The sequence below is a fragment of the Symphodus melops genome (assembly GCF_947650265.1).
Source record: "Symphodus melops genome assembly, chromosome: 20".
NCBI classification, from domain to species: Eukaryota; Metazoa; Chordata; class Actinopteri; order Labriformes; family Labridae; genus Symphodus; species Symphodus melops.
In genome coordinates, this window is record NC_136710.1 from 9,886,091 (window position 1) to 9,902,941 (window position 16,851).

The 16,851-nt window shown below is 42.4% G+C and overlaps 2 protein-coding genes across 6 annotated transcripts in view; both read left to right on the forward strand.

The window, feature by feature from the left end:
• The first annotated feature begins 1,568 nt into the window (after positions 1 to 1,568).
• Positions 1,569 to 13,329, forward strand: hgfac (HGF activator). Its single transcript, XM_079371718.1, has 14 exons — positions 1,569 to 1,981; positions 2,066 to 2,129; positions 2,773 to 2,866; positions 3,853 to 3,926; positions 4,023 to 4,172; positions 5,191 to 5,322; positions 7,197 to 7,307; positions 7,684 to 7,858; positions 8,555 to 8,652; positions 9,607 to 9,859; positions 10,758 to 10,897; positions 11,270 to 11,410; positions 11,783 to 11,925; positions 13,047 to 13,329. The coding sequence occupies exons 1-14, from the start codon at positions 1,928 to 1,930 to the stop codon at positions 13,218 to 13,220; spliced, it is 1,803 nt and encodes a 600-aa protein (XP_079227844.1). The 5' UTR covers positions 1,569 to 1,927; the 3' UTR covers positions 13,221 to 13,329.
• A 777-nt stretch (positions 13,330 to 14,106) lies between these two features.
• The window catches only part of LOC306841207 (protein Dok-7-like), a 50,737-nt gene continuing 47,992 nt past the window's right edge, over positions 14,107 to 16,851 (forward strand). For all 5 annotated transcript variants that reach the window (XM_079370935.1, XM_079370938.1, XM_079370936.1 and 2 more), the window contains exons 1-3: positions 14,107 to 14,295; positions 14,409 to 14,454; positions 15,559 to 15,789. In XM_079370935.1, the coding sequence (XP_079227061.1) occupies positions 14,242 to 14,295; positions 14,409 to 14,454; positions 15,559 to 15,789 (331 nt within the window). In that variant the 5' untranslated portion in view covers positions 14,107 to 14,241. The remainder of the gene's footprint in view (positions 14,296 to 14,408; positions 14,455 to 15,558; positions 15,790 to 16,851) is intronic.

Sequence of the window (16,851 nt, forward strand, 5' to 3'; positions counted from 1 at the left end):
AGACATTCACAACACTGAGATCTCCTTGTCACAGTTGGCTATAGCTACCTGTGTTTGCTAACTTGAGTCAATAATTAAACGGAATAGATGTCTTAGTTGAACAATTTCTTGTTTGGAGTCACCTTCCTTTTCACTCTGGGATTTGACCATGTTGTGAATGTGCTGTTTAGTCGTGCTACCTCTTCTTTGTATTTAGTTCAGCATCTGGAGAGAGGTTATTAGGCCTACAGCTGGTGAAAATTAGAGGTTAGATTATGGGACTTGGCCGTTTATCATGACAGAGCTTGTCACTGCTGGAATGTTGACAACACATAGGGCCTATAAATAGTATAGGGCTCTTCACTTTCATGTTTTCTCTATCTCAAAAGTCCTGTCATTATTAAAATCTTCATTACAACAGTGTTTAATTTGAGATCCTTGATGCCTACAGATTTGACTTTCTCTTATCTTAAAAACTTGAAACTCCACCTGTGAATGTTTTGGTGTCTAGACTGCTTCCATCCACTGTTTCTCTGGCAGTTTCTATGGCACAGCGCGCAACAAATCTTTCACAAAGAAAAATACTCCAGCTTCATCTACATATATGCAGAATTGCAAAACAAACCTGTTGCCACTGAGGGTAGAAATAAAGCAGAGATTGACTATTTGACGTTTTTGGTTTTGAAAAAGTAGACCTCAGTAACCATATGTCAACTAGTTCAAGTTGCTCTATTATAATAGCACATGTCTGTATTCAAGGGTTTAGTAGTGAAGTTACACCCACCTGTTACATCATTGCTTTGTTTGCAGTTCATGGGCCAGGTATGGCTGTTATCACCATATATATATATATATATATATATATATATATATATATATATATATATATATAGTTATCACAAGGGAATTTCTGAGGGTTTGCCAGCTTACCAAGTAAAAAAAAGCTAATTGATGCATCAGTCTAATTTCTAAAACAGAGGTACACCTACACTTTCAAAAGAAAAAATACTTACATAAAGCTTAGTCAGCAATATTGAATGGACTTTTTTTTAAAACCTAAAATTCCAGTTTTAAAGTAAAAACCTAATCAGCTGGAACTAAACAGTTAATTAACAAATGAGACCAATTTCATAACTATTGATAAACTTAATTATATGGCAAAAAGCTCTAATGTTACTTTTTTAAATTTCTTTAAAAAAATAATCACCTGGTTCAATTAGCCTAACAGCCACAATAGCTAATTTTAGCCTACTTGTATGATGCCACGTTTGTTTAAATGTTTGGCTATATTTGTCAAATTATTTATAGTTATAGTCATTATAGTTATTAGTTATAATAATTTATTATTTGACGTATAAAAGAGCGTTATTTTGTTTTTGTTTTCTGGAAAACCGATACATGGAGCTACATCTCAGTTTGGCTATCCTTCATTGTCTAACTGTCTTCATTTACACATTTAAATGTGTCCAAATAAATCAAATGTAAAACAGTCACGCCTCCTTATTAGATAGAGAGGACATGTTAGTCGACAAAGACAAGAAATAACATCCAGTAACGTGTTCACGTTTTGGATCCCCGGGGCAGGACAAGGAGGGATGTCCCGGCCTGAACCGCTCCTGCTCCAGTCTCCTCTGGACAGTTTGTCCCCTGTCCTCTTGGTTTACTGACGATGACAAATCGCGGGGCGTCTGTTGTGAAGGTGTAGAGGAAACACCAGCCGGGACATGGGATGCCTCAAAGATAGACAAGCGTAATGACGCAACGGGTTTACTCAACACAGCTTGAAATTCTGAGGAACAGGATAATACATGCAGGTTTTCCCACGTTTCCTATGACCAAAAGCAGGCTGAGGACTCGGGAGCTGACAGACATAACGTGACAGGCGCACAGACTTTCCTCCGAGTTGTGGATTCAAGCTCCTGCGGAAGCCAAAGACCAACAAACTCTCATGATGGCATACATTTTACTTCTTTTTCTGCCTTGTGTTTTCACTGCACAGACGGTAAGTTTGAACTGCCCTTCTCCCCTCTGCTTCTTATTTCTGACTCTTTTTGCGTGCGTAAAAACGTCTCTTTCTTGATTTCAGCGCATGTTTGTCCCTGGGTATGAAACTGTCATCTCTGAAGAGCCACAGGGGGAAATCCTGAAAGGTAAGCTTTACTTCTAACCTGTGTTTAGTGTTGAGGAAAAATGAGAGTGGGAGGAGGGGGCGCACGTTGAACTGGCAGAGTCTGTGATGTATTTTCAGCTGCACAAAGTTGCTGGTGCAACATTAATCTAAAACATGGGAAAGTCTCTGCTAGGCCTAGGCTACTTAATGTAGACTATAACAGCATGACTTAGCTTTTGATGAGAGGATAAGGGATTTACTGTCCTCTGACCAGAGCCATGGACAAAGTCAAAGTAGCCAAGGGTGAAACTACAAAAAAATACAAATGTAGACAAGGGGCGAACCTCAGGAACCCCGCCAACTCCTTCATGAAAAATCATGACCTCAATTTCAGATATTTTTCATCCAATCAGCTTTGTTCAATGAAAGTTTGGGCAGTTTGGTCATCAGTCGATACAAAGGTGACAGAACAAGAACACAAAACAAACCTTGAAGAAGCTATTTGACACCATATCTTTTCCAGGCACACATTAAAGGTGACCCAATGAAAATAGCTCCGCGACTCCCTTTAGGGTCCCGACCCAGCCGCTTGAGACACACTGTTTGAGACACCTTCTGATGATCTTTTGGTTTTACCTCTGGATAAAATCATTAACAGATTTGTATTCTTGCTTTGTTTGCAGTTCTTACTACAATGGGCAAAGAATGTAAATTCCCATTTCGTCAGGGTGGAAGGATTCATCATCACTGTATCACCATCCTATCCCCAAGACCATGGTGAGTCCTCATTAGCCAAACCCTGTCTCGATGGACTGTTGTGGTTACACAAACAGACTCCAGCGTGTGTGTAATCATGCAGAGCTGAGTCGAGGTGTTGGCCTCGTCATTTTTGGATTTGTTCCGACAATAACTCACAGACTGATTTACACACCTACTGTATAGGTGTTACGTCAGGAGCAGATACGCTGGTATTTTTCCTTTATACAATGCAGCCATAATAGCTGTGATTTGCTTGAGGGACATTAATGCAGTGTTCAATTGCAATTGCATATAATTACAGCCCGCATTGATGAGAGGGATTTTTTTCGCAACAGTGTCTACAGGAAACATAATGACATCTTTAATGAGGTAATGATCTAGTTATTTTGAAAAGAGCTGATTATTGTACAACTGCAGGTGGGCTTTGTCAGGACGTGCGTTTCCTTGATAAGACTGTCATAAAAGAGTGTTCCAACCAAAAGTTTTTTAAAGGTGTCATAAGATAAAAAAAAAAAAAAAACACCTTGTTTCTTCACAGGGTTTAAATTCGGGCTAAATAAACAGCTTCAAACCATTATGCCGCACTTTTCATTGCTTCATATTGTGACACAGCAACTTAATCTGATTTTTATTAGGAGAAAAACAAAATTGCCGAAGGGCTTCGAATGCTCAACCCCTTGGAATCAAGGGGGGGTTGGATGCCAGCAAGTTGGTGCAACATCAGCGCAATTGCATATGGCCCAATGTCTCTGGGTAACGTTTCTGCAATGTGACCCAGCATGTTCAGTCAGATTGGGACTGTTTCATCTCGTAGAGATTCAGTACACGATCCAGAGGCATGATGGTTTTGCTTTGATTCATTTCATGGTTGATTGACAGTTGGTGAGCATTGGTTGGTGTCTGTTTCCTTTTTTCCCCTCATAAACAAACGTTAATTCCATGAAGTATGTGAGTCTAAGTGACTTCCTGGTTACCGTGTCACAAGCCTGTATCTCCTCCTCTAGGTGCTCCCTCACGCATAATTTTGATCGTGACCGGCAGTGGGGCTTCTGTGCGACGCAAACCACTCAGCCAGACGGTCAGTTGAGTAAACGCATTACATTACAGTGTCATCGTACTCACTGTATTCTACCTGAAAGGATCCGCTCACTGAGCTGTTGTCCATGTGTTACAGTTATCGTCCACACATCACGCCGGGTCTCACTCTCAGACCCATGTCAGGTGAAGCCGTGTCAGAATGGCGGTGTCTGCACGTTGATTCCTCACGGACGATCGTTTGAGTGCTCCTGTCCTGAGAGCTTCACGGGCAGACTCTGTGAGCACAGTAAGTAGAAGAATGATTCTGTGTACATGTGTGCTGTATAACACCACATTTCTGTGCTTCATCCAACCTCTCACTAGTGTTTAAACACGTTTCAAAGAGTGAATAATCGCATATACAGGGTTATTACATCAGCAATCGAGCCTTTTTATTTATTTCACAACACTGTCAATCACCTGCTATCCTCAGAGGGACACAGACACCAGCAAATGATTCACTGTAAACATACAGAGGCCAAACACTGATCAAGAAATCTCATCCTGCTTTCTTTAAAGAGTGTTTAACTCGATGAGAGCACACACTGTAAATATTAAAGGACGAAGCCTGAGTGACGTCCCCTGTTAGGACAGGAGGCTGAGCAGCAGCAGCAGCCGCCATGCTGTAAAATGCTGACTCAGCCTAACTTTCAGTCAACCTAACGACAGCTGAGAGCCGGAGTTGAGGCGGGGTTTAAGCCAATTAATCAACCGTTACATCGCATCCACCTGTCAATCATGTCAGTTACACGCCTCACTATGGATAACACTTATCCCCCCCCCCCGTACAGTGTGCGCCCATGATGACAACAACTAATCAGACCTATTTAGTTTTTTGTACCACGCTGTAAGCATGTCTATGTCTACTTTGAAAACTGGATTTTTCAGCTGTGACTTCTAGCGTTCCTGGAGCCAGGCTCAAGCAGACACTCGACGAAATGTATATCAATGATGTCTTCTTATCTTATGTTTAAGTTTAACGTGATAACTTGGACTTCCCTTAACAAAGTTTCCTCTCTAGCTATAGTCGTGGAGATAATGGGGGTGGGGGGGGGGACAGTTTCACTCCACATTCAAACTCGTATCAGTAAGTCACTTCTAACATGGCCCAATCAAAACACACAGAAACACAAACACATTTCCACTTTGGACGTTCAGCACACTGACCCCTCTCTTCACCCTGCTCCATGAGCCCTTTAAACTCCTCTCACATTTCAACATATTGCCTTTTATTTCTGTTCTCTCGTCTTTTTTTTCTTTCCCAGAGAAGTGCTTTGAAACAGTACACCTGCGCTATTATGACACCGGAGAGTCTTGGGGAAGGATTCACCTCCGTAACGTGGAACAGTGCACATGTGTGGCAGGGGAAATCAAGTGTGAAAGAGTGCGCTACACACGTAAGATGTGCTTTGTTCTTCTGCTTTAACTGTGTCTTCTGTTCAGTTTGAACAACCTTTCTTAATATGCACTCAGACAGAGTGGCTTCATAAAAACTTCTCGAGGGGTTTTTGAGTCCTCAAACTTTTCTCATTCATATCAATCCTCAAATGACCAGGGCTCCTCCCAGCCTAAAGAAATGCTTTTATTCTTTGATCACAGCTCCATGGTTACAGGGGTAACCTCTCCATGGAGGTAAAGGCCGATTGTATGACTCACTGTGACTCAGGAGCAGTGTTTCAGGACACACCCCATGGGTCCGTAAGGTGCTTTTATCTCAGTGGGGGGGCTGTTCGTGTGCATTCAACAGATTCCCTGGCAGAAAGGAGAGAATTGCAGTGGGCTGGTTTCGTGCTCCTTGAACCGAAACTGTTTTTTTTTTCTCTATCATGATGGTAGGGGCTTGTCTTACAGTAGCCATGGGAGAAAAATCCTTTCCTTTAGCTATGTCTGCCTAAATATCCTTTGAAATTCTACTCTCCTTTTTTTTTTTCTCCATTTGGCGCCGAGATCACTTTTATCTTTTGGCTCATTCCAAAAGAAATTGTTCTATTCAGTGCATCAACATTATCTGACATATTTCACAGATGTTGCAATTGAATTGACAAAAAGTCAGACACACAGTGTGTTCATCATAGCACAGGACCAGTTTAGACCACACATTTTAACTGGTAAAGAAATGAAAGGCGCACTACACGCTGGAGATATAACGCAGAATGAATACCATATCAAAGAAGTAACTTTATCAATTCTGATTTAAGTACAAGACAAACAAAGGAGCAAAATCTCATCAAATCGGGGGGATATATTTTATTAATGTTAATGTACATTTTTAAAATACACATAGCCGACTATTGCACATCAACTTTTTGCTCAAAGTCACTTTTCACTCATCTTCTGCATCAGCGCTTTTTTGTGCCGTTGTTACAGCATTCTGACTTTCCGAACTGAAATCACGCAAACACACTGAACTCGGAAGAACGACTTTTCAACTCGGACACTTGGACCACCCGAGCAGCACATGACAGCAGCATCACACTTTCACCTATTTTAGAGTCACCAATTAACCGACGAGCGCGTGTGTTTGGACCAGAGAGAACGTGCAAACTCTAACCAGATTCTAACCAGGCACCACCTCACTGAGGCTACAGCGCTAACCAGCGCAGACACAGAATACTATAGAGAACAGACGTAATAGACAAACACAACAAGCAGACAAACTCCTGAAGGAAGTTTCTGCCACTCTTTCTGTCTTGCTTCGAGATGCTCACTTTGCCTGCCTGCTGTTTGCTGCTGGGCAGGTAGTGCACAGTCAGGTTTCTTGAACTTCTCCTGCCTGCTGTTCAAATGAGCAGTCAGGTGTAACAACAAACCAAAAGTGAATTCTTCTTATTAAGGTCATAATGAAAAGCTTAGCTTTAAAATCAACAAAAAAGAGGATGCTGGAGGAGACTTTTAATAAATAGTGATAATAACAATGTGTCAGACGACAATATGTGAGGGTTGGTCGCAGTGAAGATCTTTACAAAGTTACGTTTTCTCCTCAGCGGCTACATTAATGTTCCCTTCACTCTCATAGCTTTTTATGGGTTTATTTTGAGCTGCAGCTGCTGTTTTCAGCTTAAAATTAAAAAACACCTGTAAACATATTTCCATCACGCAACATTATAGACAGACAAAATAAGCAACCAGCTGGTGATTGGAGCAAAACTTTCCCTTTCTAGATTTTAGAGACCGAAACAGAGCAAAGAGAAAGTAGATCAGACTCAAGTGAACTCCGGGTTATTGTATGTATGATCAAAATATGTGACATGCTTTCTCGGTGTGTGTCCAGTGTGTCGTTCCAACCCTTGTCAGAATGACGGAACGTGCCGGATGATCACCTCCACGGGCAAAGAAGTGTGTAACTGCAGACGTGCGTACAGCGGGCCGCACTGCAGCTTTGGTGAGTGAGAGCAGGATTAGAAAGAGCTGGTGGTAGTTTTTATGTTGCAGCCTTGTGTACACATACATGTTCACACTGTGCATGCATGTTCACACACGTGTGAGTGTGATAATAGTTGAATTAGTGTCGGCAGGTGAAGACATGCTGCTAAACTTGCACTAAGTCATGCTTCTGTTGTTGTAAAAGCGCACAAGGAGTTTTTTCCCCGAGACTTGTTCTGACTGATTCCAGAGTGAGCGAAAGAAAATCTGCTCATCTAAATGTTGTCTGATTTCATTTGCATTGTTTACATCCCTGCAGAATCCAGACATGATTAAGATGTCTGCGTGTTTTTCTGTGCGTATCGCCATGTGTGCATGTGTGTGTGTGTGTGCAGAACCGGAGACAGAATGCTATAACAGCAGGGGGAAAGATTACCGAGGGGTGGTGGGCACCACAGAGTCCGGCGCCCACTGTCTGCCCTGGAACTCAGACCTGCTGTATGACGAGCTCCATGTGGGCACCATGAGCTCATCCCCCCTAAAGGGCCTCGGGGACCATGCCTACTGCAGGTGTGTGTGTGTGTGTGCTAAGAAACTCGCTCATTAGCCGTCAGCTAGCAAGATGTCTTGTAGCATCATGAAAAATTAAGCAAACTTTAGTTTTACTATGAGTTCGAAACATTAGCACCTATTTTATCAAGCAGTTTAAATAGCAAGGTGTCCTTCTATTACAAAGTTCATTTGTTTCCACTTCAAAGCTGCAACATTTCTTTCTTTCCCCTGGACTCGCAAAGCTGTCTGCAGACAGTCTCCAGAAAACCAGCATGTGCAGTAAAGACACATAGAGAGAAAAACCAGGTCTTATCCTCGTCTACAATCTGTCATCGGCTTCATACTGCTTTCCTCAGTCTTTTATGGTTGTTGTTGCTATGACTACCCTGTAGTCATATGGTACACCCAGACCAAATGGTATATGCTGAAAAATAATCACAAGACCAAACAGAAGGACTTTTTTTTTTTTTTTTTAAGCACAAACACAGTCAGGCTGTCTTAACTGTGACTTCACTGGGGTTTTTTTAATTGCCAGAAAAAGTAGCACTTTGCAGCTTTATGCCAAAGTATCAGGGGGAAAAAAAAGACTCACATTACATGACCTCCTGGTATCCCATTAGCTCATGTAAAATGCTGAGCTATGTGCTGCTGTGTTTATAGTGGTGGTGGCTCACCGGGACACGCTCTGTCCTTTGGGGTTTTTTCTGTGTGCAGAAACCCAGATGGGGACAAGAAGCCGTGGTGCTACACCTTAAATGACGGCGCCATCTCCTGGGAGTACTGTGACGTCCCCTCCTGTGTCATGCCTGTGTGTGAGTAGAGAGGATGTTTTGCTTTCACGTGTGACAAAAAAAAAACATACTTGCAGTGAGTTTGTTATGTGCTGTTATTTATAAATTCTTGTCACTCGACTTTTATTAACGTCATTCTTTCTCTTAATTTTTGCCCTTGGTTATTATTGGTTTTCATTTTCATGAGAGCCTTTCTCCTAATGAGCTTTTTTTCAAGAGGGGCCGTTGAGCTCCTCACAACAACGTGTGAAATGTTACATCTATTTCTCGAGGCAACTCTCTGCCTCACTCAATATCTCCAGCCTCCCGGCCTTGATTATATATCACAGTCTGCGACGCTTGTCGTCCGAGGAACATTCAAAAACATCCAAACACCTCATTAAAAAAGCCTCTGCTTTTAATTAGAAATCCAGGGTTTGTGATAGAAACTGAAAGAGCGGAGAATGCAGCTAATCTCAGCTGAGTCACGCCGCACTGGAGAGTCGAAGTCAGCCAAGTCAAATGTTTCTGTGGCAGAGATTTTTTTTTTAAATTCTCCTTCTAAACGTGGGCTCGATGAGATAAGGGGAAAGAAGGTTCTGACTCATCCTGAGTCAACATGTCATGTCAGGTGGAGCCAAATGTTAATGTGTTGAGTGGGATTTGGAACGGTTGGGTGTCTGTCATGATGCCAGGGGTATGCACCACATCCACAAGCTTTTCCCTTCTGCTGTGCACTTATCCACATAATTATTAGCGTGAGGTTGCTCTGTGTCACTGTGAACATACAGATCAGCTTTTCCTCTTTTTGCAGGGGGGGATCATCCAGCTGCAAAATTGAAACTGTTTAGAAGAGGTATTTAGGAAGTGTGTTGGTTTATGTTGTAGCTGTTGTAGTGGTTTAGTTGTTTTTAGCTGTGTAGTCTAGTTTGAGAATTCTATCCATGGGTATAGCTATGAGTTTGAAATGACGTTGCACTTTGTTTTCTCTTGCAGCTTCTTCTAGAAGGCTCACCCTGCCCAGCAGGAGAAAACCAAACCCCCCCAGAGCAAACAAAAAGCCTGTGTGTGGAAAAAAGCACAAGAAGAGGTTATCCATAGCCCGGGGGAGGATAATGGGCGGACACTCCTCCCTGCCAGGTAGTCACCCCTGGATGGCAGCCATTTACATCGGGCAGTTAGACTTCTGCGCGGGGACGCTGGTGTCGTCCTGCTGGGTCGTCTCTGCGGCTCACTGCTTCTTCCGCAAGTATGTCATGGAAGTGTTTTTTGTGGCAAGTGTAGTTTTTTGTTTTTTTTTTATAATAAAGGGTGAGTCATCGTCATGTTTGTGTCCTTGAGATCCATTTGAGAGAGGCACTCATTTTTGAGTCAACACATTGCCCGTCACTGAATATTCAAAGTTCATCGAGGCTCCATGTTTTCTCTTAACTGTTTTCTGACTGTTGCTGCCAAACAAGGGGTCACACACCTCCGGAGGCATGTCATCTAAAGACCCCCTCAGCGTCACAGCTTTACGAACACGCTAGATTTAGACAAGCGTGCAGCTCGAGGAAAACCTAAAAAGGTCCCATGCACGCGGGGCTGTTTACATTTTCCCCTTCTGATGTCAACAAACTGACCTCTTGTCATTGTTCAAGTTCAATTATCCACTGACTTCAAAGCATCGCGGTTGATGTCACTAATGGGAGTAAACTAGTTTAACAGCCACTTTGTCTTCGTAAAAGTGCATTTTATAAAGGGTTCATTGTATCATATCTGCGAGGCTTTCTTCTAAACACACGCACAAAGCCAAGACGGTTTTAGTAGCAGCTGGGATTGGATTCAGCTAATTAAAAAGTCCACAATGTTCATCACAGCCTACAGCACTGAAGTGATGAACATAATGAAGAACATACTGAAAAATCTGCTATTATTAGAGTCTTTAAATTGGTTTTAAAATGGGAATCACAAAGGTAGAGGATTATCACACAAACACATAAAGAAGATTTGAATACATTTTTTGTCTGCACTGAATTTGAAAAGGATTCAACCCCTAGACGTTTCAACCCCTAGTTTTTCTTTCTTTTTTTCTGTCACTTGGCTTTCGACTAAAATGTTTTACATTTATGAGTTTTTCCTTAATGTGCAGCGTGCTCTTCCTTCAGCCCTCTCAGGTCGCAGATTCGTGTGGTTCTCGGCCAGCAGCGTTATAATGTCACCGGCCTCTACACCAAGACGTTTGGAGTGGAGGATTACATCTTTCCAAAACAGTTCTCCGTGTTCAATCCAACACTACATGACATTGGTAATCATTAGCGCACGCACACGCACACGCACACGCACACGCACACGCACACGCACACACACACACACACACACACACACACGTAAAACCCAGTGACTCACATAAACTAGAAGATGTGCTGTCCCCCTATCAGAAACTCACTTAAGACCCCGTTCTGTGTGCATAGCTGTGCGTCACCAAGCAGCTGTATCCCTCTGCTCCCCCACTCAAACACACACATTCTCATATACTTACACACTCACACACACACATACACACACAGGCAGTTGGGTGTGGCAGTGTCATTGACTAACGGAGCCTCAGAGTCTGCCACTTGTTTCATCACTTTAACTCTGTTTTCCTCTTTGACACTGACTGCGCTTGTGTTGCCAGTTCTGATCAAGCTGAAAAAGCAGGACGGGCGGTGTGTGAGGAAGACCCCGTTCATCCGACCCATCTGTCTCCCAGACCAAAGCATGACGTTCCCTGATGACTACTGCTGCACTATAAGCGGCTGGGGACACATGCATGAGAGTGAGTGATGAGGAAATCATGAAAACAGCTGTTGGAATTTGTATTCTGTAACAGGTCACACAGCTTATGTGGTATACAAAGTACAACATCTTTCTTCATGGTCCTGCTGTAAATTTTGAGAATCGTCATGAAAAAAAGAAAAAAAAAAAAGTTTATTAGCAGGTTAATGCGAGTTGTTTTTTCTTTCTCTTATGTCAATTCAGCAACATTACTGTTTGCAAAGCTCGTCGAGAGCTGTGACTTTAGATGTTTGAATAACAACAAATTATTGATGTTGGCAAAGAACACGCAGCTTCATATTTGGATGTTTTGAAAGAAAAAGGTTTCCCTTTCTTCTGATTAAAATGAGTGTGTCTGTGCTGTGCTTGACAGAGGCGGAGGGTTACTCCAGTCTGCAGGAGGTTGGAGTCCGGCTGATCTCTCATGAGTCTTGTAGGAAGCCAGATGTTTACGGCAACCACGTCACTGCTGACATGATTTGTGCTGGGCTAAACAACTGTGCAGACGCATGCCAGGTAGGAGAGCCTTTTACTAGGACGGACAATCCTTACTGATAAGTCTAACCTTGTGTACAATCTGACCAGGAGGGCAGATTGAACCAGCGCTCTATTACAAGTTGGGGGTCTTTTTTTGTAAGATATTTGAGTTCAGGTTTGGCTTTCACTAAGTTTCTGTAAATCTATTAAGAGAGAAGTAGTTAGTTTTCCATCCTTATTCTCAGAAATGAGTAGAATTGTATTTAGAACCGACTCAGTGTTAGCTCTGTCTTAATTTCTGCGTAGAAACAAGTGAGTTTGTAAGTTGTTTCCATGTTTGGTTGAACTGCAGGATTGTGAGGTTTAACTTCACTAGTGGAGTGTAACGTCCAAACGAGACAAAATATGGTCTCCGAAATGATGTTTCACGTGACCATTCTGTGAAAAGTGAAGTGTTGGTCGCCCTGCTGCCTCTCAGCTGAAAACAACTTCAGTGAACTAACGTTAGTCCACAAACATGTTTGAAGCATGAAAACAGCAACAACATGCAGTCAGTGCAAAGTAACAACAGTGACACTTATGTTTAATCAACTTAAACAGAGGATCATTTGACGAGAACAATTCTGTTGGCCTCCTCCTCCAATGATCTCTGCTCATGGAAAATGAAAGCGGTATTACAAATGAAAGTCATCACGTATTTATATGGGATATCATTTATCACGGAACACCCTCTGCTCCTCCTGACCTTCCAGGTGGTGCAACACCTTAAATGTTACTGCAGAAACTCCAAATCTAGAACTTCCTTTCAAACTAAGCTGGTGAGCAGGCCACATGAGCCTACACAGCTGCTGATATCTTCCCTCTAGCCAATGCTACAACCAAGACTAAAGACATCAGTGTAATGGAGTGTCATTTAAGACTGTAAGAACCATTAGCAAGCAATGGTCTGAAATCTGCAGAGGTGTCCTTAGCCTGCTGTGTAAACATGACTGGAGCTCTATCCTTTCAAATTAAATTGTTGTATGATTTATTTCCCCCATGGCTAGAGTTCAATTTGTAGTGTTATATTTGGTTTCAAGTGTGTGACTCTGCTGTTTGTGTTGGTCCACTTTGATCTGTGCGTGTGTGTTATTGTGAGCAGACTGTATGTGTTTCCCCAGGGCGACTCAGGGGGCCCTCTGGCTTGTGCGAGGAATGATGTCAACTTCCTGTATGGGATCATCAGCTGGGGTGAGGGCTGCGGCCGCTCTGGAAAACCCGGTGTTTACACCAAAGTATTGAATTATATCGACTGGATCAATTCAGTGATCAGACGCAAACCAAAGGCCTCATGATTGGACTTTACCTGGACATTAGCTTTAATATATTAGATTTTGTATATTGTACTGTATTCTGTTTTTATGTGTCTTTTTCTACTGTGAAACATGTTTTGACTGAATAAACCTTCACTGACTTGATAAATCTTTGAGTGGCTTTTTGACATGGGAACTATATTCACCAAAACAATCCCTAGTAGACATTTTTTTTTGTTGAGACCTTTAAATGGTGTGACGCACTTCATCGACTTTAGGAGTCTGAACTGTTGATATTAGTAGTAAGCTATTTTTTTCCACTTTTAAGATTAAATTGTCTCTTTTTTCAAAGAAAAGACCTTGAAGTTGTATCCGCACATTCATATGCAGATAGTTAAAAAATCCCTGAGCATGAGGAAAAGTTAAACAGGTATCTTAATAACCTGAGGTTATTCTTTCACTGCTTAAAAAACAGAATTCCACCTCGAAGCTTATCTGCTGTTTCCACTTAATTTGAATTCAAAGAAACCTACATATGTCAAAATAATTGTAATCAATTAAAATTGCAGTTTATACCAATGATGATTAAACTTTTACAACACCAGCATGCATTTCAGGTACATGTATTTGGACACTTCCACCTTTATGTATTTATTGTTTTTTTGGAAACATTATCAACACTTTTTTAAGTTGCATGTATCTATGCCTTGTCTGTATTTGGAGAGTTGGTGTTTGTTCAGGTGCTGTTTTATGTTCAGCACCATTTATTGTGTTGAAATGAGGTATCTGAGGTATGGGATTCGTGTCTTCCCCTTGTTTTCCCTGCAGCAGCGCAGCAGGTGGTGTAAACAGGCCCAGGTGGCTGCAGCATGGTCGGTTGGCTGGTGCCACACACACACACACACACACACACACACACACACACTCACAGTGGTCATGCCATTTTCCATGTGCCTTGCTGGGGGCGATTTTAGCGCCCCACGAGCAGAGAGAGAGCAGCTATTTTGAAAGTGACCCCTCATTCAGGCAGCGACTGTGCAGCTGTCAGGAACCATGACTGAAGATGACGGATTCTGTTGTCGTGGAGGGATATGCCAGACTCAGAGATGGAAAAAAGGTGTTATGCTTCTCTAAATTTGCTGACGGATATGAAGCAGATGTAGCCTATACTTCGGCACACTTTCGTCTGTGCTTAAAAAGTTTGTCTCTGCCTTTGTTTGTCTTCCACAGTGGAAAACTAGGTGGCTCGTTCTTCGCAAGCCGTCGCCTGTAGCAGGTAAACAGCACCAGCTTTCTGTGTTTTGACTTTGGGGTGATTATCTCTGCGACTGATATGCGGAGCTTTGCTCCGGTGCGTAAACAAATAAATGCGCATGTTGGTTGCGTCATAGTCGAGGAAGCTCGCGTTGCTGAAAAAGTCAGGTGTGCGCATGGACGTTCATGACTTCTTGGCTTGTGTTTGTGTACTTGGGCCTCGAACATGGCCTCTAAAAAGGGTCAAAAAAGTTTTTAAAAAACTTCGTAATAAGTTGTGTAACGGTGTCAAAGCCTGTTGTTTTGTTACGCCCAGTCATTTGAAATATTCTGCCTTGATTTTTGGTGTTGCTTGAAGTACAGCCTACTGAATTGTTTTTTATTTTATTTTAATCTTAAAATACTGGGTGGAAAGTTGATATGTTTTTCTTCCCTCATTTCTTCTGCTCTGTTAGGGCTTGAATTTCTCAGGCGTTTCTTTTTTTTTACTGTTCTGGAATACTGCATTCGTGAACATAGTTTCACATGCTAAAAATCTTATTGATTGACCCTTACTGATCCCCATCCTTCCAGTGTATGTGTGAAAGACTGATGGTGTAAGCCCTGCTGTATTTTTAGATGTACCCTCAATATGCTCTTTGTAAATGTGACAGAAAGACAAGTCCTCTTGCCTGACATTGACTAAACTCTTGAATTCAACAGTGACCTCTGATCTTTTTGCATCATAAATAATCTCTTGTTTGATTATTCGAGATGAAATAACTATATTGCATTCGGTTTCAATGCATAAATGGTGGCTTTCTTAAAACGCTCCACAGGTTGCACTGAGGATAAATGCTGCTCATCTTCAGATCTTTGATGTCCGTGTTATGACAGCTGTCTGTGCTCATGCCTCAGTTATTTAGGTTAAGAGGTGTGTGTGTGTGTGTGTGTGTGTGTGTGTGTCTGTGTGTGTGTGTGTGTGTGAAGGAGAGGGATGCGAACACACACACACAGCGACAGGCTTGTTTGGTCAGTTGACACTGATTGTTTGAAGGCTCCAAAAGACCTGAGGACAATACAGCAGCTACTGTGTTTCAGAATACATCTTCTTAGTGAATAACTGTCTCTCTGTTTGTTCTTCCAGACTGCCTTGTGCTGCTGGTTTTTAAAGACAAGTCTGAAAAAGCTCAGGGCAACAAGGAGAGGGCCAGTGTCACCTTGGAGGAGATCTGTGGTCTGGAATTGGGACAGTGCTATGAAGGTGTGGCTTTTACTCTGGCCATTCTCTGTCTGAACCAGGCCGCGCTGCTGGGTTTTGACAGCAGAGAGGCGCTGCAGGCGTGGGACGTTCGTCTGCGATACAGCCTTGGAGAAGGTGAGATTGAAAACAATCCTTTGGCGCTTGGAAAGGGGAACTGAAAACTGGTACTTTTTGGTACTGGTACATGATTGGCCAGCCCAGTACTGACAGAGACCTTAAGCTCTCATGGGTAATTATGAGAACAGCACCTCTTATTTAATTCTGTTTTAGAGTCTGATTTGGATGAACAAGCTGCGGCTCACTTTCCCTGTACAGTTTAGAAGCACGCGCCTCCTTTTAAAATCAACGTCAATAAGCGAGCGTCAGATGGATATGTGCGTGTCAACGTCGCCCTTCAGTGTGTGTCGAGGCACAGCTGAGCGGAGACTTAAGTGTTTGATAAATATGACCCAAATAACTGAAGGAAAGAAAACAAGAAATGCATTTTACTGTACAGAGAGGCTCATCATTACCACCATCTGCTTCATGAAACACCACTGAAACAACATGACGCCTGCACAGAAAGCATTTTAAACTTTTCCCCAAATGCTATACAGGCAAATATGTGCCTAATGATACAAAATCACTGGATTATATTTCTCCTGATAAGCATGATTGTGATGATTTTCTGCTTCTAGTTATTACGGGGGATCAACTGAAGCCTCTTCGTTCCTACGAGACAGCTGTCACTCAGTTTGTCGCCGCTAACCGAGATGTTGTTCGTTCATTTCAGTGAATTACTTTACCTGAGTGTTGTTGGCTACAGCTTTACATCAAGCCGCAGGATTAAACATGTTTTAAAGGTCAATGTTCAAGTTCACTGTTTCATACATTGTTGCGACGCCTCATGTCGACACTGCCAACACGTTAGCTTGTGGTGTGTGCGGCTGTCCGTTAGCGTTTGTGCTGCTGTGCGCACGGCATGAAACGGCTCATGTGCAAGTCTGAGCTAGTCACAAAACTGGCTTGACTTGCAACCAATTCCAGTCACCTACTGATCGATCGGTGCGCTTTTACTCCTGATCTCAATATCAATCACAATAATCGTGATGGTGTTTGTCAGAAGCGAGTGGCCGTACTTCAGAAAGTGGAAAAACTCAGTTTTAGTTGCAAGTAGGCGTCTCATAAACAGACAGA